Raw genomic sequence first — 18,976 nt, forward strand, 5'->3', positions numbered from 1 at the left:
AGAAGTTAACAACCAAACAAAGCTTTTCTAATGTTTACAATCATTAAAGTCATTATCATTAGTATATAGTTTACCATTTATTTACATGGAATTTTCTGCTTTGGGTACAAAAGTTTATTTACATGGACCACAACATCATCCAAAGAGTAGAGAGAGCTTAATATTATTTACATATACGCACATTATGTGAAAAACCAAATCCAAAACCAATAACGAACCCCAAAATGGGTCTAAGGTTTTGAAACATCAAGCATCAAAGGGTGAAGTAGCAGTAACCGAGGAAGGGTTTGATGTGGATTGACTAAGCAACAAATGGTTCTTCATTTCTTTGTAAGTCCTCAACTCTTCCATAGCATCAGCTGTTGTCTTTGAGGCCAGAGCAATCCCCGACGCTGTGATTGACGCTACTGCTATCTCCTGAGCCCGTGCTGGTTTGTTGTTGTTCCAACAGATTTCAGGTATGGAAGATTCAGAGAGGTCTTGTCTCAGAGGTGGAGCTTTCTTCAGCATTCTCACAAGGGCACCAACTGCAGCATCTTGGGACTTCTTTGGGAATGAACCGCTTGACTCGAGTGGCTCATGTATGTCTCCTCTGTGGTCGAACGACCCTGGTCTGAAACGAGGCAGTAAAGCAAAATCAGTTTCTTCTACTGGAAACAGTTACAAAACAAAAGTCTTAAGTACTGAATCAGGATCCCGGAGAGCAAACCATTCAACTGATTATTTGATCACTTACAAAACCCAACAAAAAATCATGATACTAGTAATAGTGTATAGTTTAGATTTCGTGGTTTCTCTAGAGAACAGTTCTTTATCTTCTTTGTAAAAGATCAGCAGACGAATATGCCAAAATGGATGGAAACTACACGGATACAGAAGCACTACGATAATCATTTGCGTTCAATGGCTGTTTAAAGCTCAAAGCTAAAAAACCACATTAACAAGCTTCTCAAGACGTATTGATTAGCATATAGAGGCCAGGGGTAGCAAATCACTTATGTAGAAACTCAATTGGTTTCGAAGGAAGCACTTAGAAAGAACAATGGGAACCAAAAGCCATAGAATTACATATCGTATGCTTGGCCAGTAGATAAAGGGGAAAAGACACAATGAGAGATTGTAAGGTTTTTAAAACAATACCTGCTACTACGATCTGTTATATCATCATACTCAACATCAAATGGGCAAGGGAAATCAGGATCATCAAAATCGTCTTGGTAAGATCTACTGGAACTCCTGGAAAATGATATCCGCGGTGAGCTGTTGGAAGACAGCCTCATTCCAGAATGCTTCCTAAAGTCATCTCTTCCATAAAGAAACAGCTAGAAGAAAAATGAATTTACGATTTTACCCGTTCAGTCACATGATCCAGAGAAAAGATAAAAGATAAGACATGTGAGTACGTTTACCTTGTCTATTGCTGATCCAGATTCACCAGGACCAAAGTTTCTCACAGGCTTCAAGGAAGTGTGTCTCGACAATATTAGATGAGGAGAAGGTGCCACAATGTTTTGTTTGGTCTGGAAAGTCGGAGCTGGGATTCTCACTGGAGCACTCTCAGTACGTGTGATGCCTCTTGAGACGGCCTGTATAGGTGCTGAAGGAGAAGGAGGAGGGGAGAAGTCTTGATAAGGAGAATACTCTTCTGCGTAGCTTTCCTTTCTACGACCAGTGGGCATCTCAGAAGGGTGAGGAGGAAGGTTACGGGAACAAGGATGTGAAACCAATGCATGTGAATCCGAGCGAGTAGGCGATGGTGAGCAAGAAACAGAAGGTGGAGACGCCTTGTGACGATCGAAACTCCAGCTATGGCGCCTTTGAAATGGCAGCAAAGGAGGTGAGCCATATGAAAGAGGAAGGGAAGGGAACCTCTTTAAAGGATCAGCCAGGGGACTTCCAACATAATCGGTTATAAACGTTGGAGACATAGGAGTTGAGTGTTCGCAACTGACATCTGAGAGAGAACGATATAAGACCGATAAGCAAAGTCTACCACAGATGGTCTCAACCGGAGTGAAAGAAAACTTCTGCATTTCTGCTTCTTCTCTGCGAGTGAATGGCTCAACTATAGAAGGGACCCTAGGAACAAGCTTGAACTTGAAGATCTGCCCAGAGGAATTGAGTTCCCTGAAAATCTTATAAGCAGGTAAAAGCCTAACCATCACAAACAATGATCTAAGCAGCAGAGTTGCTTTCTTATACATCACTTGCAACTTATTACTGCTTGACCTCCTGCTGCTGGTAGTAGCAGATTCCCTGATCTTCCTATTATCATACTGAACCACCCATCTCTCAATTATCTGCTCGTTCTTAGTTTCAAATCCCAATTCATCTTGATCAGAATTCCAACCAGACGACTGATACTCTTTCCCTGAAAAGTTCCTGATAAGCTCCCTTTTACCAGACAAGTTCATCTGATCACCACCAATAAGTGGCCTCACAACAAGAACCACATCAACAACCAAAGGCTCAAGAGTGCTTCTACGACCGATATCGAAACTCTCTAACGCTGCAGGACATTCCCTGAGAGCAAGATTGAACCATTTGTCACGAGGCCTGACACTGGAGGAAGAGGAAGAAGATGAGGAAGGGGAACACATCATCTGGTCACCACTAAAATTCCTTGAAGACATAACAGGAGTCCTTGATTCTAGAATAATGTGAAGGCTTTTAGCAAAGAACTCAAATATGATCTGTTCTGCTTTAGCACCTTCTGAATTGTTGTTGCTACTACTCCTGTTGTGTGAAGATGACATCTTTCTTTCTTTTTACCACTTTTCTATCAGAGAACCGATCAATTGAGCAAACTGTTCCTGGGAAATCAAAATTTTAAAACCATAAACAAAGATTGATACAAAAATCAGTAACCTTTACTAAAATTACGCATTTGATCAAATCGAACAAAATCTCAAGTAAAAAAAAAACACATAATTCGAGGATTAACCCAGAAATCATCTATGTAGTTCTCGATCATCAAATCCATCTAAATATATATAAAAAAAAAAAAAAAAAAAAACCCTAAAACCAAGAACAGAGCAAGTAGTATACACAAACTTGTACAGTAGTAAAGTATCATTACCTTATCGTCTCCTTCGTTAGCTTGTGTCGCTGCTTATTAACTTCGTCTTCTTCGAACTTGTTCACTGTTTTTTTTTGTTTTTTGGTTTTTTTTTTTTTTTTTTAATAACGGCAAAATTGAAAGAACCCTAAAGACGAAAAAAAAAAAAAAGGACAAAACTTTGGATTACAAAAGAAAGCTTTCGTCTTTCCGACTTGAAAATCAAAAACTATGGAAGACCAAACAGAAACAAACCCATGATTTGGGGTAAATTTTTGTTCTCAAAAATAATCAGGCGAGGTTTTTCATCATTATCAGATTATTGTTCATTCTACAAAAATTCATTACTTTTCTAGTTTTTTATTTTTTTTTCAGAGACGATGATTTTGATATCTTCTTCTCTCCTTCGTGACTCGTTCGATACACACTTTAATATTACTTAAATTCACTTCCGATTTTGTTTTAATTTTTGGTTTTTTTAAATTTAATATATAAGTTTTTTTTTTTAACTTTGTAAGTGGGTCCCAGAAGCCAAGTCCCTCGTAGGTAAGGGAAGTTAATATACACAAAATTTATTATGTGTCGAATGTTTACTAACTTACTATCCATAAATAAATAAAAAAATTTACTCTTTTCCTTATCGAAAATTAAAAGTTGTTATATTTAGATTTTTTTGGTATATATGAAATTCTTAATGTTATCTAGCAAAAATAATGTTCAGAAAATTTTGTGGCAACTGCCAGCTGACTACAAGAAATTGTTGCAATTATTTTTGACATTTTCATCAGATGTGAGGATATATACTAAATGATTTTGTTAGATAAACAAGTGTTTTTATTCGGCATGGAGAAAAAAAATGTAAATATGCAACAAACATAATAAAAAAAAGTTATTAAATAAATCTTTTTAGATATGAGATATCGTCAAATATTTTTGTTTTAAAAATGCTAATTAAATTATGGTTAAATCAGTCGTGCTAAAAGATTATCATATCTCACAGCTTTTACGATCCAAAAATGACAAAAATACTTTTCCTGCAAAGTAAGGGTGATTTGTTTTGCGTATGATAAAAGTTAAAAGTTTGTAAAATTTTAGGGTGAAAAATATCCTGGTTATGTTCTCTTGAATGGTTAAGGACAAGACGATTAAGAGCCCTAAATAACGGGAGGAGTCACGGAAGGCTCGAGAGAACAAATCCATTTTCTAATAATGTTCATTAATAATACTCATTTACTGCTCTGGTCCCATTTACCCATTAATATTATAATTAACTCGGCAGGTAAGACTAATCGTCTCTATGTGTTTTTATAAGGCCTTGGGTCTGAGTTTTTATTGGGCCTTGGGCTTCGTATTCTGACTTGTAGGAAAATCCAGAAAAAGAAAAAACAAACCCTAAGGGTTTCGAAGTCTCTCTCCATTTAAGCTCTCATTTTACGCCGCCCCGAAGCTTTCTCCTTGTTGAACTCGGCGACCCCTCCTTCCTTCCTGAGAATCCGGCGATCTGATATTTTCCCGGCGGAGAGAAAATGGTTGTGGCGAAGAAGACGAAGAAGTCCCATGAGGGAATCAACAGCCGATTGGCACTTGTGATGAAGAGTGGAAAGTACACTCTCGGATACAAATCTGTTCTCAAATCCCTTCGCAGCTCCAAAGGTAACAAATTCAAAAAACCTCTCTTTCTTCATTGAGTGTTGTTGGATCTATTGTCTTCGTAGTTAGGTTGAGTAGTAATCGTTTGAATTGTTATTGGGGTTGTTTAGGTAAGCTGATATTGATATCTAACAATTGCCCACCGTTGAGGAGATCAGAGATTGAGTACTACGCCATGCTTGCCAAAGTTGGTGTCCATCACTACAATGGCAACAACGTTGAGTTGGGAACTTCTTGTGGTAAATACTTCCGAGTCTCTTGCCTCAGCATCGTCGATCCTGGTGATTCTGACATCATCAAGGCACTCCCTAGCGATCAGTGATTCTCGTTTTGACTATGATTTTGCCTTGTTGTTCCCTCTATGCTTTATTATGGAACTGTGTTCTTCAAAGACTAAATGTTAGGTTTTATTTGGTTTCTAAAACTCCTCAAATGGTTTAATTATTACAACATTTCGTCTCTGTTTAGTAACTATATTATTGTTATGGTGGTAGTAATAGTGAGACTATACTTGCGATTTAGTTTGTTTATGCCAGCCTTTGATCTGGTAGGCATGGGGTGTGAGTAGTGGTTTTGAGCTAGTGAAAGAAAGTGGTATTTGAGAGTGGAGTAGAAGAACATAGGAGAGGAAGGTGTATCTGTTTGTTCCATACTTGTTCGGTATTTAGTAAACTCTTAGACTCTATTCAGACTAAGATCATCATCGTACCCTCAAGTCAAGCTCCTCAGGTAGAAGTGTGAGGCAATCTGGTAATCATTGGGTGTGAGTAGTGGTTTTGGGTTGTAAGACACGCGAAAGACTGAGAAGTCTAAGGGAGAGGGGAGGTTATTTTCATGCCAGCCTTGACCAATAGAGCAGTAATGTTATGAGAAAGATAGCATAAACTAGAAAGATAATATAAACTAAAACGAAATATGTAGAAGTGTGAAGTCCATGTAGTTCGTCCATAAGAATTCCAAAGGCACTTCAGTGCCTTATGCTAGTAGCACCTGTTCATAGATGAAATATGCTCAAAAGTGTTTTCCGGTATCAAAGGGTTCCCAGTGGCTACTTGGATTCCAGTCCTTGGAAGCCAGTAAATACCAGAGCCAATAAAAGGGTAGTTCAGATAACCGACTAAACTAAATCTCAATTATCTAAAAGAAAGGGGAAGGTATCATGCTGACAAGTATTATATCAATCAGTTCGGCTATGAACGTGACATCCTGGTCAGTTAATTCGAGTTGCGCAACCATTTCACTCGACATCTTAGAACCAGTGTCACCTTCTTGATAGTAACAGGAGATGAATGTTCCTCACACAGTCACACGTCCTACTCGAATGCGAAAGTGATAGATATGTAGCTGGAGCTGAACCAAAAAGCTCACTATTCTCATTTACTACTCGAAGAATCAGCGACATAGAGTGTTGAATTGAGGACTCAGAGTCTAAACTTCAAAACCAGAAAACAATAGTAGATTTCTCTTTCCTTGAAAAAAAAAAAGAATCAACTCTAAGACGATACTTTTGATTTTACGAAGCAAGACAAATCTTTCTTTATCATATTTTATGATGCTGCCTGCATGTATATCAGTACCACCCTTTTGGAGAATCTATTATAAACTATGACTAATTTAGTTTCGATGTGGAAAATCGTATTCATCTTCAAATCTCTTGTAACGTAAACGCACTACAAGATATTCTTTTATTTTTGGTAATGGGTATATCACTGTAAGATACTTAAATAATCAAAATTCTAGTACTAATTTATCATTTGGGCTACTTGGCATGCAAAATATTTCCCAAGCTACTAGAGAGATAAATCCTAGTATTGTATATCTCAATAGCTTTCTCATCAATAGCTCATTAAATAAATAAATTTAAAGATGGGCAAGAAAAATATGGTTAAAAAGCAAAGTATCCCACTTGGGGATTTTTTTTGGCGGTGCTCTAATGCATGTCCACAACCACAGAATTCAACCATATCTCTATCTCCAAGTCTCTGTCTACAATTTAATCACACAATATAATATACAAATTATAAAGTTATTTATACTCTAAATCCCCTTTCTAGTTGAATATTTTAAGTACAAATTTGTTGTGCTACTGTTAACATAAGAGGAATATGTAATGGTATATGCTTATATTAATCAAAGTTGAAAATAACTATGCAACTTCCTAACAAGCACTGTTAAATAAATGAGGTTGGAGTTTATATAATTTACATTAAAAACACAAAAAAAAACAAAACAAAACTTGATTAAGAGCTAGTAAACACGGGACCAGAGATTAAGGTTAGGGAAGATTATATGTCGACGAGAAAGACAAAACTTAAACCCAGACGATAACGTTTGTGGAGTAGAAGCAAAAAAAAAGGGCTCTATAGAGCAGATTACATCTGTTTCGTTTTCTCCTTTCTTTTTTTGTTTTGCCTTTTTACCAAAAAAAACAATTGAATAAACAACTTAATAATCAAAGGAAGGCTCACAAAAATGCAGACAAGTTTATAGTTTAGATCTTGCGAAATCATTACAAATATCAAAAGAGATTTTGCATATATTACCAGTAAAGACTAAAGAGATAAAGAAACGAAAAAAGAACTAACATAGATCTATCTTTTTTACTGTCACTATTATGATCGTTACTCAAAAAGTACGCATGTGTAGGATTGTTTAGTGAATTCTGTGACTTTAGTTACAATCATTTTCAGCAAAAAAAATAATTAGGAAAATTTACTCAAGTTTTCAAGAGCTTCAATCCAGACAAATAAATAAGTATTTTCCAAATTATGGAGAATTATGAGGCGACACGACACATGGAAAAAAGAGAGCAATAATACACACAGAATTATAGAGCAAAACAAAACACTCACACAAGACTACTTAACAACTCTCCATAGTGTGGCCAAACCATCATAATAGAGATACAACTCGACAAGGTCCTCTTGATTAAAATCACAATTATATAACATATAGCAAGGTTTATTTTTGTTGTAATTATTTTTTCTTCAAGAAAAATAAAAATTATTGCTAGGAGGAAATGATTGTCGTCCCTACAAAGCATTTTGTAATTTGGGAAAAGATATGGTCAGAAGCACAATCTCTACACAAAGGAAAGAAGTCATGGAATTGGATAAGCTCTCTCTTATGGGTCCCAAATTCCTCATTTCATTTTCCAGAGATTAGAGAAAGAAGTTTCCAAAAAAAACAACAATTAATCATCTCAAAATATAATAATATTCCTAGTCCCCACTACCTAAGTACATAAAGCTATATATAAACTCCACTTTGAATCACCCAAGGCAAGAAACCAAACCAAAACAGCATTTACAAAACAAACAAAGCCAAAAAACAAAACAGAGTAAAGATGTTTTCAGATCACTCACCTTCTTCTTCTTCTTCTTCTTCTTCTTCTTCTTCTTCATCTCAAGACTTCCAAGAACACTTCATCAACAGTTTCGTCTCCAGAAAATTGCTTCAGCAACTCCCATTTGATCACACCACTGCTCAACAAGCTCATGACCCTGACAAGAACAACTTGAGCGGCAACGTTCTCCTCCTACTCTCTGTCCTTTTATGTGGTATCATCTGCTCCCTCGGGTTGCATTACATCATTCGTTGTGCATTCACACGTTCTCGAAGCTTCATGATCTCTGATCCCATCTCTAGCCCCTCGTCCACACCACGAGGTTCAGAAGTAACAAACAAAGGGATCAAGAAGAAAGCTCTCAAGATGTTCCCAGTAGTGAATTACTCACCAGAAACTAACCTGTCAGGGCTCGGCGATGAGTGTGTCATCTGTTTGTCTGATTTTGCTGCTGGAGAACAGCTACGTCTGCTTCCCAAATGCAACCACGGGTTCCACGTTCGCTGCATCGACAAGTGGCTTAAGCAACATATGACTTGTCCGAAATGCAGACACTGTCTGGTTGAGACATGCCAAAAGATCTTAGGTGACGGCGATGAAGCTGAGCAAGTGGCAGCAGCAACCCCAAGTGAGAGGAGCATAGAAATCAGAATTGCTCCTCTAGAACCTGAAGCAAGAGTAGCCACTTTTAGAGAAAGCAGCTAGCGTATGCCAACAAACAAACAAATCATATTTCAAGAATTTGGTTTGACCAGCAAGATTTTAGATTTTTTTAATAGATTTGAACATAATTTATGTCTCTAGCCATAGGATTTCAAAATCAAATATACTTTCAGCTTTCCAATCAATCGTAAGTTCAAAAGGTTTTTCAAGTTTGATAAACTCTTTTCAGAGAATTCCTCTGCATATTCAAATCACAATCACAGGGTATACAACTATGTAACCACTAGTTTTGAAGGTCTGAAAAGAAATGGTTTCCATGGAGCTCTGTGGCACCAAAGTCCAACACCACAAAAACTACAAATGCGATATTGGTCTGGTCTAATCGGTTAGACTCACTCACCAACTTGGTACATTAACACCAGCTAAATAAGGGATTCTTCCTCGCAATGATAAAGAAGTAAAACTCGGTGTGTTTTGAAAAGGGAGATGGACCCAACCCATATATAACATGGTCAAACTAATCCACCTACGTTCTGTGTGGTTAAATAGTCAAACCTAAAAGCTACTTTGAGGAATGGTTATAGTATTTTAACATATCAGGCAGCAACACCAACATGGTATGGGATCATAATGGAAAGCTCCACTTTAACAATCTATCATTTTTCTATAACGAAGGAGCTGCCAAAGTGATAACACATGTCCATTGGCACATATATGCACGTATGCTATTGCTAAGGCGTGTCTACTGGCATTGATCCACAAATACCATACTCAAAAATCCAAATAGTAGTTATTTAATAAAACCGAAATAAGTGACAAAACATTTCCATCCAATTAAACGAACATGGCTAGATTTCCTTTTATAGTAACTAGAACAGAGTAACTAGTGATCAGGTTCATGGCTAGTTATAAACAAAAGGAGCTCCAGAGATAAAGCTCCAAGATCCTAGTCACTTGTGATTGGATATTTGGATGTAAAATAGATAAAGTGCCAGGCAAAAATATATTTTACACCTTGCTGCCCTAGTAAGAAGTGGGAGCTTATAAGAGCGAACGAGGCTTTGCATAGAAAAGAAGTTTCATTGGTTAACAACATAAGAATGTGATTTACAGGTAATATAAGTTCACTTTGCATCTGAGAGATCTAAGATGGTATCAAATCATATTTTGTAATATATCATATACTCCGTGGGAAAATTGCAACAAAATGTATAAGAAGCAGAGTATCTAAAAGACTAAAACAGAAGCATTACTAGGCACAAAGTAAAATTTGATGGTAGACTTGGTAGCTGTGAAGGAGATGCATGGTTTTCAAATAGTATCATAGAGCTTGATGCAAAGCCCTCTTGCTGGACTAAAAACTTGGCTCAATAAGAAGATTCATGTCTAAACTTTTGGATATTAGAGATTCAGATAATTCAGAACCATGCAAATAAAAAATGGAAAAAGTCTGTCGACATCCCATTGTAGAGGATAAAGGTGGACACCAAAGGTTGCGCCAACACATCCAACCACCTACAGAAGTCCCACCAGGGACAAGTCAGAGGAATGAACATGCAACAATGAATTTAGACAGTTATGTGGCTCTTCAAAATCAAATGCATCCAGAAAAGTTTTCAAAATACTAGTTATATCTTAGACTCATTCGGAGATATACAGTATATTAATACAACTTAACTAATGCGCTTCAGGCTTTCAAGTACTCACGATCTTAATAATGCTCTTTTTATATTCCTTTACACAATAATCACACAAGGTAAGAAAACCACCAAATCAAGAATGTCAACCAAAGAACGCACGAGTATCACATGGTATTCCAAGCAACATAAAGCAATAAAGGCAAAGTTTATCACTTTCTTGAAGGGATAAAAAAACAGACCACTATATGTTCTTACCAGCTATATGGAACCTAGTGGCACAAACAAAAGACAATACAAAAATCATTTTCAGATAGGCATACAGCCTTTCTCATATTTTCTTTCAGAGAGAGAGAGAGAGAGAGAGAGAGAGAGACTGGTCAAGTAATAAGACTAAAAGTAACTATATCTCTTCATATCAAAAAATCTTGCTTTAGTTACGAGCCACAGTAAAAACGTTTCATTCTAGACTCATGTATAGTGTGCACTGGCAATTTGCAGTAAAAGACAAGATATCATAAAGTAGGGAAAAGGAAATTATATAAATCACTTGCTTTAGCTATGAGACTGGCTTAGAGAAAGGCGCGGAGCTGGACACTAATTTAGAGTAATCTTTATTGATAAAAGTAGCCTTTAACAAGAATCGTGGATGGGGATTTTTCCCTTCTGGCTGCTAACAACTTTGGTTTTACTACTGACGAGACGGGTCTCATGTTTTGAGGTGACTAAGTAATGAACAGAGAGAAGCCACTGACATGAACCAAGACCTAAGAGATGTATTATCTGAATGCTATCACAAAGATGGAACCGTTCATGGCTGCTCTAGCTAAAGCTCATGGGTCCCTGAAAGCAATTCTTTGCAAAATCCACTGCCACATGGCACTACCATTGCAGGAAATGGTATGATGGGCACACTAAGATTGTAAAAATTCAGTGGAGAATCCATGTAAGATGCAGACTATAATTAAATAAAATAAAACACTAAAGGACCTTGCTAATTTTGCTAGCATCTTCCACCAACTATAATTCAGAAAAAAATATATAAGTAAAATAATTTCCCATTATAATTTTAAAAAAGTATGTGGAAACCTTTACCTTTCCACTATATATGGAACCTGCAGCAAAAAAACCTAGTAGATCTATCAATCTAACTCTACAAACTAGGTTATCATGTCGACTGCAACTTCTGCTCCCATTACCAAACCAACTCATGAGCTCTTCCAAGATATTCGTGGAAATTTTTATTCAAGAAGACTACTGCTTCATACAGCTTACCAACCACGTACCACGGCATCGCCCCCGTTTGCAGAAGCATCACAGTCCTCTGCAAATCATATGAGCTTTGATGCAAATGTTGTCATGGTCCTATCAGTTCTCTTATGTGCACTAGTTTGCTCCCTTGGACTGCATTCTATCATAAGATGTGCACTGAGGTACTCCAATTTATTATCATCAGAAGCTGGTGAGGAGCTCGCAGTTCGCTTGGCCAACACAGGAGTAAAACAACAAGCCTTGAAGAGTTTCCAGACGGTAAGTTACACTGCAGAACTGAAGCTTCCTGGCCTAGATACAGAGTGTGCCATATGCCTCTCGGAGTTTGTATCCGGAGAACGAGTCAAGCTTCTGCCAAAGTGCCACCATGGATTCCATGTCCGGTGTATAGACAAATGGCTCAGTTCACATTCATCATGTCCCACCTGCAGGCAGTGCCTCATTCAGACTTGCAAAAAGATAGCTGGCTGCAGTAGTGAGATGACAACCCCATCACCTAATCAACCACAACAGAACATGCATATAGCACCACTAGGACCGGAATCATTGATGCGCGCTTTTAGCTGAACAGAGTCAGTAACCTAGGCTTAGGTACGGTGCAGTTATGTTGTAAAAGCTGATATGTATGTATTGTCACGTTTTTAGAAATAGTCAGAGATCCCAAACTATCTGCAGTTCAATATTCAAAACAGCGTTAATTATGATTTCCTCTGTTAAGTTTCAATCGTTATGACATGTTGTTGCCTGAAACTGAAAGTGTATATTCCAAATTTCCAATAGAAGATCTTAGACTCACGTGAGTGAATGAAATTATAAACAACTCAAATAAGGAAGCTGAGAAGGCAAAACACTTGAAACCAAACCAACGTCGACGAGTTAAGTGGGGGCACTAATCAACTTGGTCAACTAAGAGAATTCCTTAATACTCCCAGCTTTAAGACATTCCCAAGTTATTAAAACATGATACGCCACTAGTTTCTTGTTTAATACTAGTGCTAATCATATTGATTAATTACCAAGCTCTATATGTAGAATAAATAAATTAGCCCTCCATGATAGAAGAAGACCTTTCTTCTTATTCTTTACCGACCTATAAGTATATTGAGTAGGCAGTGATGATGATGAGACAATATAAAAAACGTGACAAATTAACTAATCAAGCCACACAGAGAATTGTGAATACCCCACAAGATTAAAAGGCTTTTGATATAATCCACCCAAAATGAGAACACGGCGTAGATTGAGAAAAGATACATATAGGTTACACCTAGAACAAACGTCGGCATAAAGTAAATATGGAATCTGAGCATGAAACCACCGTAGAGTCAAATCAGATGATAACAAAAATGAGTGGTTTAAGATATTGTACTAATCATACAAAGTAAAATGGTACGAGAAATTAACAACCAGTGTTGGTGCTGTCAAATATCCTACCAAACAGAGGTCACAGAATCTGAACAATTAAGAGCCAAAAAAAACAGTGAAAGTAACACTACTCCAAAATTGATGTGGTTACTGGCCTAATATATAACAGCTTCCACAAATATCAAAGGTCCTAATATAACAGTACTAGTCCACAATTGATGTGGTTTATAACAGCTTCCACAAAGGTAAAATGAGCCAAATACAGAGTCCTCCTTTTGTTGTCCCCGAGGAGCTAACTCCCTTTCTTTCTGATATTGTTATCGAACTTTAGTGCTTTTCTCATCACACTTCAATTGCTACCTATGCATGATTTTTACAATCTTGTCAAATGTATATTTGGATGCTGCAGTCTTCTTCCCCCAGTGTTTGAATGACGTGTACACTTTTCATCAAGAGGGCTGGCACTATGAGCTTAATTTACAAGACATATCTTACAAAGGTTTTAATTTACCAAAGATGCCACTCTAGAGCTCTTTTCCTCTACTTAATTAATAATAGTGCATGCCTTAGTATTGACATTATATTCTTTTCGTTTATCTGCTACTTCAACTCACCCATCCCTCAAGGATTGTTTAAAGTCAAATTATTATGCTAGTATACTGCTATGCCAATAATCAAATAAGGCAACCTCCTTGTCAAAGGGATCTAGCTTCAAAAGGACAACATCAACAGAGTACTAAAAAGTAGATTATTTGAAGTTTCCCCAAATCTTTTCTATATTTATATCATATGATATTATCATTTGAAACGCAGCGAAGCTAGTTGTCGGAAGTAGCACCACCTTGTTACCTTGCCTCCTCCGAAATAGCAGCATTCTCCTCCGCACTAGCAGCCTCAATTACAGGATCTAGGATAGGTTCTTCACCAAGTAATATAGGTTTCCCCAACGCCATATAAAGGACGAAAGAGGAAGCAGCTCTTTTGCTTGGCAGGTCTCACTCAGAGGTAGCCTTCCTGGTGCGCAGGATCTAATAAGAAAAGATTGTAACCCATTTTATCCAACCCTTCAAGAGCCGTGACCCACGCGGAAACTCCTTCTTCTTCTGGGATGCCTTTTGAAATCACCATCAAATTTATATGATAATCTTCTTCCTCTGGTCTCGTAGGACGTTCGTATGATTTAAGAGAAATTGTATATCTAATCTTGATACACAAGAAACCATCTTCTTTGTTTTGATTTAAGAGAAATTGTATATCTTAATTCAATTATAGGGAGCAAATTGCTGTGTCCAAAAAAAAGCTTCTGGACATCTTTTTTCTCTCGATCCACATTGGGCCATTCATACTTTTCCCAGACCTAACGTTCGGCCCATAACGTTTACCTACCTAAAAACAAATAAAAATGATTAGCTTAGCTCCTCCCAAGTGTTTTGATCCATGTAATAATTGACTAACTTTAATAATTCAGCTATATTATCATTCATTATCTAAAAAGTGCACCGTACCTCATCAAAGTAGACAAGTAATATCGGTTGTTAATTTATTATCAGATTTTAATTTTGGTACCAAATTCTTGTTTATTTTGTCTAATATATTTTTGATTCATGGATGAACTTTTTAGTAATTAGTAGAATTGTTTTTACTATAGTGTAAGTAAAAAAAGGTTATAACTTAATTCAGAATTTGAAGGTTAAAATAATGTGAGTAAAAAGATCTGTATTGGTTTGATGAATTTGTCTAGCAACAATTTGCATGTAGGGTTTAACGGATTATGAGTTTAATAGGTGATATAAAATCCCATATTCCAGAAAAGAAATATAAACTTTATGGGTGGATTGTGGTGTACCACTACTAGTAAAGTTGAGGGGGGGGGGGGGGGGAGAAAAAGCTTAGATCTCTGGGATCAAGCAAGCAAACTTATTAATTACATACCAAATCAAGAAAGACTAACCTTAATTGACTTTTCTCCAACAAAAGATATGAACGTGGCCTGCCATTTATATGTATACTTTTATATATATATATATAAAAAAAAAACATGAACGTGGTGTGGCCTGCCTTACATAACCCATATCCCCTATATAATAAATAGTGAGAATTAAATGTAATCATAATAGTAGCAATGTTATTGTAAATCACAAGTAGTTTCGTAATGATGGACACAACGTTTTTCGTAGGTGCCAGCCTTCACCTTCCCACATTCTCTCCCTTTCTCTCTCACCTGGGTACGATTGTTACCGGCACGTGCTATTCACGTGGATCTCCAAAAAGTTGACTTTTTGAGTTTTGAATCTCTCAACAAACATATTAAAAAAAAAAGAAAAAGTTTATGATGATGAATGATGATTAGTTTGCTTTCTTTCTCTTGTTAGAACATGCGAATAATCGTAATGTTTATTGCTCAACATCTTTCACTTACGAAGCGCACGATGGTTCGACCTTAACTACGCCATACGTATGTTCATATGTTCAATATACACAAAATATGCGTCTTTCAACAAATCAGATCCGTTACCTCAACTATTTCATACATAGTTAAATATATTTCACTATGTACATATGGCTCGATACCAAAAGTTCCAAAACATAGCCCCCAAAAAGAAAAACTATTAGGTATCAACGTCGAAATTTAGAAAGAACTTGTTAGTATAACCTCAAATATATCGATACATACTCATGTACGCTATCATTATGTAAGAAAGTTGTGACGTTATTAGAAAGATATGGCACAACAAAAATGGCTAGACAGCCTAGACTCAATGTATTGGTATCTCAACTCATCATTACTTATAGTCTTTCTACCCAAACAATAGTTAGACAATGTTTCTACAATACAACTATATAATAATAAGATTAACAACTATTATGTGTGTGTCAGCATATAAATATCATAATGAATTCACCAAAATGTCGTTTTGACGAGTTCGGATGTAGAACTAGCCATTTGAGTAATACAAATATAATCGTGAATAGTGAATACGATGTCATGAAATAGTATCTTCTTATTCTCTCTAGTATATAATACTATCCGTAAGCACAACATGAAAGTCACTTTCTTTCACGGTCTGATATATTTAATACCACTTACACACGAATTAATTATGACACAAAAATTATAAAATATAAAACGAATTTAAATTACGTTGAGTTTTCTGATTAAAATTCCTAATTAAACAAGCCAACCACGACTATCGTTTGGCTCCTCATTTTGACTCGGTTTAAGTTTAACACTAATAAAATCGCAGCCCTTTTAAAATAATGGAGCTGTCATTTTACGCCGAGCCGGTCACAGTCATGAAGCCATCTCAGCAAAAACAAATTAATCTGAAAAGAAAAAAGAACCAACGGCTGAGATCTTTAATTAAGGGTATTAAAATCACAATTAATCAGTTAACACGAGGGAAAAGGCTGTCTGACAGCCAGGTCACGTTATCTTTTCCTGTGGTCGAAATGATTCGTCTCTGTCGATTTTATTATTAATATTTTTTTTTTTTGTTTTTTGAAAGGACGACAAAAAAAGTGAGTAAAGAGATAACACCCGCCTATATAAATTCATATAGTTTCCTCCTCTTTGAATTGTCTCCTCAGTTTCATCGGCCGATTCTGTTTATCTCCGGCGACTTCGAAGAAGAAGTAAGAGAGAGAAGGAAGAAGGATTAAGAGAGAGAATTAGCCAAGGCTCGCCTTGTTCTCTTCCTCAATCTCGTCTTCTTCCGCTTTTTTGTTTTCCGATCTTTCTCGTTTCAAGGTAAAAATAAACTTTCTGGATCTACTTTTATATTTGCTGGATCTCTCGATCTGGAACTTTTGAATTTCGTAGAGATCTGGAATTGGTTGAATTTGGATCTATGAATCTTTTTGATTTTGACTTGAATTGATCTCAGTTGACTCGATCATCTTTAGCTCAAATCGATCGGAAAATTTTCACTTGACCTTGACTTGATTAGGGATAGATCCATAGTCTGATTACAGTTAAATTTCTAATTATATGGGAAATGATTTGTAGACGCCAATTGAAATCTGAACTGTTTAAGGTTAGATTTAAATCTGAACTGTTTTAAGGTTAGATGTAGTTTTTGAGTAATTGAATCTATTGATTGAGGTATGCTACCTGTTTATTCATCTTAACATGAATCAATCAGGATCCGTTTCACAGTATTGAATTTTTTTTTGTGTGTGTGTGTGTGTGTGTTTTGCTGCAGCTTCATATAAAATGGCTGAGGCTGATGATATTCAACCAATCGTCTGTGACAATGGTACTGGAATGGTCAAGGCTGGATTTGCCGGAGATGATGCTCCCAGGGCTGTTTTCCCCAGTGTTGTTGGTAGGCCAAGGCATCATGGTGTCATGGTTGGGATGAACCAGAAGGATGCCTATGTTGGTGACGAAGCACAATCCAAGAGAGGTATTCTTACCTTGAAGTATCCGATTGAGCATGGTGTTGTTAGCAACTGGGATGATATGGAAAAGATCTGGCATCACACTTTCTACAATGAGCTCCGTATTGCCCCTGAAGAGCACCCTGTTCTTCTTACCGAGGCTCCTCTTAACCCAAAGGCCAACAGAGAGAAGATGACCCAAATCATGTTCGAGACCTTTAACTCTCCAGCTATGTATGTCGCCATCCAAGCTGTTCTCTCCCTGTACGCCAGTGGTCGTACAACCGGTTAGTACTTTTCTCTGTGTGTTTATTAAACTCGTTTGGTATATTGAAACTGAGCTCTGATTGTCTTTTCTTGAACAGGTATTGTGCTGGATTCTGGTGATGGTGTATCTCATACCGTGCCAATCTACGAGGGTTTCTCTCTTCCACATGCCATCCTCCGTCTCGACCTTGCTGGTCGTGATCTCACTGATTACCTCATGAAGATCCTTACCGAGAGAGGTTACATGTTCACCACAACAGCAGAGCGGGAAATTGTAAGAGACATCAAGGAGAAGCTCTCCTTTGTTGCTGTTGACTACGAGCAGGAGATGGAGACCTCAAAGACCAGCTCGTCCATCGAGAAGAACTACGAATTACCCGATGGGCAAGTCATCACGATCGGTGCTGAGAGATTCAGATGCCCAGAAGTCTTATTCCAGCCCTCGTTTGTGGGAATGGAAGCTGCTGGAATCCACGAGACAACCTATAACTCAATCATGAAGTGTGATGTGGATATCAGGAAGGATCTGTACGGTAACATTGTGCTCAGTGGTGGAACAACTATGTTCTCTGGTATCGCAGACCGTATGAGCAAAGAAATCACAGCACTAGCACCAAGCAGCATGAAGATTAAGGTCGTTGCACCACCTGAAAGGAAGTACAGTGTCTGGATCGGTGGTTCCATTCTTGCTTCCCTCAGCACATTCCAGCAGGTAAAAATTGACCTGGAATTTTTTTTTTGGGTTTCTCCTTGTTTAAATTTGCAAATTTAATTCAAATGCTGGGTATTATTGTATGTTTGTGTTCTGTAGATGTGGATCTCCAAGGCTGAGTATGACGAGGCAGGTCCAGGAATTGTTCACAGAAAATGCTTCTAAGCTCTTCAAGATCAAAGGCTTAACAACAAGCTTGGGTTTTTATGAATGGGATCAAAAGTTTCTTTTTTTTCTTTCTATTTGCTTCTCCATTTGTTTGTTTCATTTCCTTTTTTTCTTTTTTTTCTTTTCGTTTCTATGATGCACTTTTGTGTGTGACAAACTCTCTGGGTTTTTTACTTGCGTCTGCGTTTCAAACAAAAACCGCTTTCGTTTTGCATTTTAGTCCATTGTTTTGTAGCTCTGAGTGATCGAATTGATGCCTCTTTATTCCTTATAAATTTCTTTCAAAACTCAGAAGAAGAACCTTGAAACTCTTTGGCTCTTTGCAATGTTAATATAAGTATTGTATGAGATAAAAGATTTTATTGAATTGGTTTTTAGTAATTACGTTGAGTCCTCCATCTTCATTTTCGAATTGTTAATTCTTGATAATAGTTAAAGCGTTACATGTTTTTCCATTC

General features: G+C 37.0%; 4 protein-coding genes and 1 pseudogene across 6 annotated transcripts; 3 read left to right on the forward strand and 2 right to left on the reverse strand.

Moving 5' to 3' along the window:
* Positions 1 to 31: 31 nt before the first annotated feature.
* LOC104765735 (autophagy-related protein 13b) lies at positions 32 to 3,522 on the reverse strand. 2 transcript variants are annotated; one of them, XM_087501725.1, is made up of 4 exons: positions 3,080 to 3,522; positions 1,410 to 2,807; positions 1,141 to 1,322; positions 32 to 613 (listed from the first exon to the last, which is right to left on the reverse strand). In XM_087501725.1, exons 2-4 carry the CDS (start codon positions 2,754 to 2,756, stop codon positions 247 to 249), a joined length of 1,896 nt encoding a protein of 631 aa, XP_087357851.1. In that variant the 5' UTR covers positions 2,757 to 2,807; positions 3,080 to 3,522; the 3' UTR covers positions 32 to 246. The 2 variants fall into 2 exon arrangements, with proteins under 2 accessions (XP_087357851.1, XP_087357850.1); XM_087501724.1 differs by having other exon boundaries at positions 1,410 to 2,813.
* An 870-nt stretch (positions 3,523 to 4,392) lies between these two features.
* On the forward strand, positions 4,393 to 5,179 carry LOC104765736 (large ribosomal subunit protein eL30z). The gene is made up of 2 exons (XM_010489495.2): positions 4,393 to 4,711; positions 4,819 to 5,179. The coding sequence occupies exons 1-2, from the start codon at positions 4,585 to 4,587 to the stop codon at positions 5,028 to 5,030; spliced, it is 339 nt and encodes a 112-aa protein (XP_010487797.1). The 5' UTR covers positions 4,393 to 4,584; the 3' UTR covers positions 5,031 to 5,179.
* A 3,031-nt stretch (positions 5,180 to 8,210) lies between these two features.
* LOC109130954 (uncharacterized) lies at positions 8,211 to 8,998 on the reverse strand. The gene has a single exon (XM_019241131.2). The coding sequence runs from the start codon at positions 8,693 to 8,695 to the stop codon at positions 8,438 to 8,440; it is 258 nt and encodes an 85-aa protein (XP_019096676.2). The 5' UTR covers positions 8,696 to 8,998; the 3' UTR covers positions 8,211 to 8,437.
* A 2,453-nt stretch (positions 8,999 to 11,451) lies between these two features.
* On the forward strand, positions 11,452 to 12,376 carry LOC104765738 (RING-H2 finger protein ATL78 pseudogene; annotated as a pseudogene).
* A 3,917-nt stretch (positions 12,377 to 16,293) lies between these two features.
* Positions 16,294 to 18,809, forward strand: LOC104765739 (actin-2). 2 transcript variants are annotated; one of them, XM_010489499.2, is made up of 4 exons: positions 16,294 to 16,739; positions 17,194 to 17,658; positions 17,737 to 18,350; positions 18,450 to 18,809. In XM_010489499.2, the coding sequence occupies exons 2-4, from the start codon at positions 17,205 to 17,207 to the stop codon at positions 18,513 to 18,515; spliced, it is 1,134 nt and encodes a 377-aa protein (XP_010487801.1). In that variant the 5' UTR covers positions 16,294 to 16,739; positions 17,194 to 17,204; the 3' UTR covers positions 18,516 to 18,809.
* The last annotated feature ends 167 nt before the right edge of the window (positions 18,810 to 18,976 follow it).

This window comes from Camelina sativa, chromosome 19 (genome assembly GCF_030686135.1).
Source record: "Camelina sativa cultivar CO46 ecotype springtype chromosome 19, ASM3068613v1".
Classification (NCBI taxonomy): Eukaryota; Viridiplantae; Streptophyta; class Magnoliopsida; order Brassicales; family Brassicaceae; genus Camelina; species Camelina sativa.

Coding starts and splice junctions, on each gene's coding strand:
- LOC109130954 (XM_019241131.2), bottom strand. CDS start 8,695: ATGCTCCTCTCACTTGGGGTTGCTGCTGCCACTTGCTCAGCTTCATCG.
- LOC104765739 (XM_010489499.2), top strand. CDS start 17,205: ATGGCTGAGGCTGATGATATTCAACCAATCGTCTGTGACAATGGTACT. Junction 17,659..17,736: donor CGCCAGTGGTCGTACAACCG/GTTAGTACTTTT, acceptor TTTCTTGAACAG/GTATTGTGCTGGATTCTGGT. Junction 18,351..18,449: donor CCCTCAGCACATTCCAGCAG/GTAAAAATTGAC, acceptor TGTGTTCTGTAG/ATGTGGATCTCCAAGGCTGA.
- LOC104765736 (XM_010489495.2), top strand. CDS start 4,585: ATGGTTGTGGCGAAGAAGACGAAGAAGTCCCATGAGGGAATCAACAGC. Junction 4,712..4,818: donor ATCCCTTCGCAGCTCCAAAG/GTAACAAATTCA, acceptor GGGGTTGTTTAG/GTAAGCTGATATTGATATCT.
- LOC104765735 (XM_087501725.1), bottom strand. CDS start 2,756: ATGTCATCTTCACACAACAGGAGTAGTAGCAACAACAATTCAGAAGGT. Junction 1,323..1,409: donor CTGGATCAGCAATAGACAAG/GTAAACGTACTC, acceptor TTTTTCTTCTAG/CTGTTTCTTTATGGAAGAGA. Junction 614..1,140: donor ATAACAGATCGTAGTAGCAG/GTATTGTTTTAA, acceptor GCCTCGTTTCAG/ACCAGGGTCGTTCGACCACA.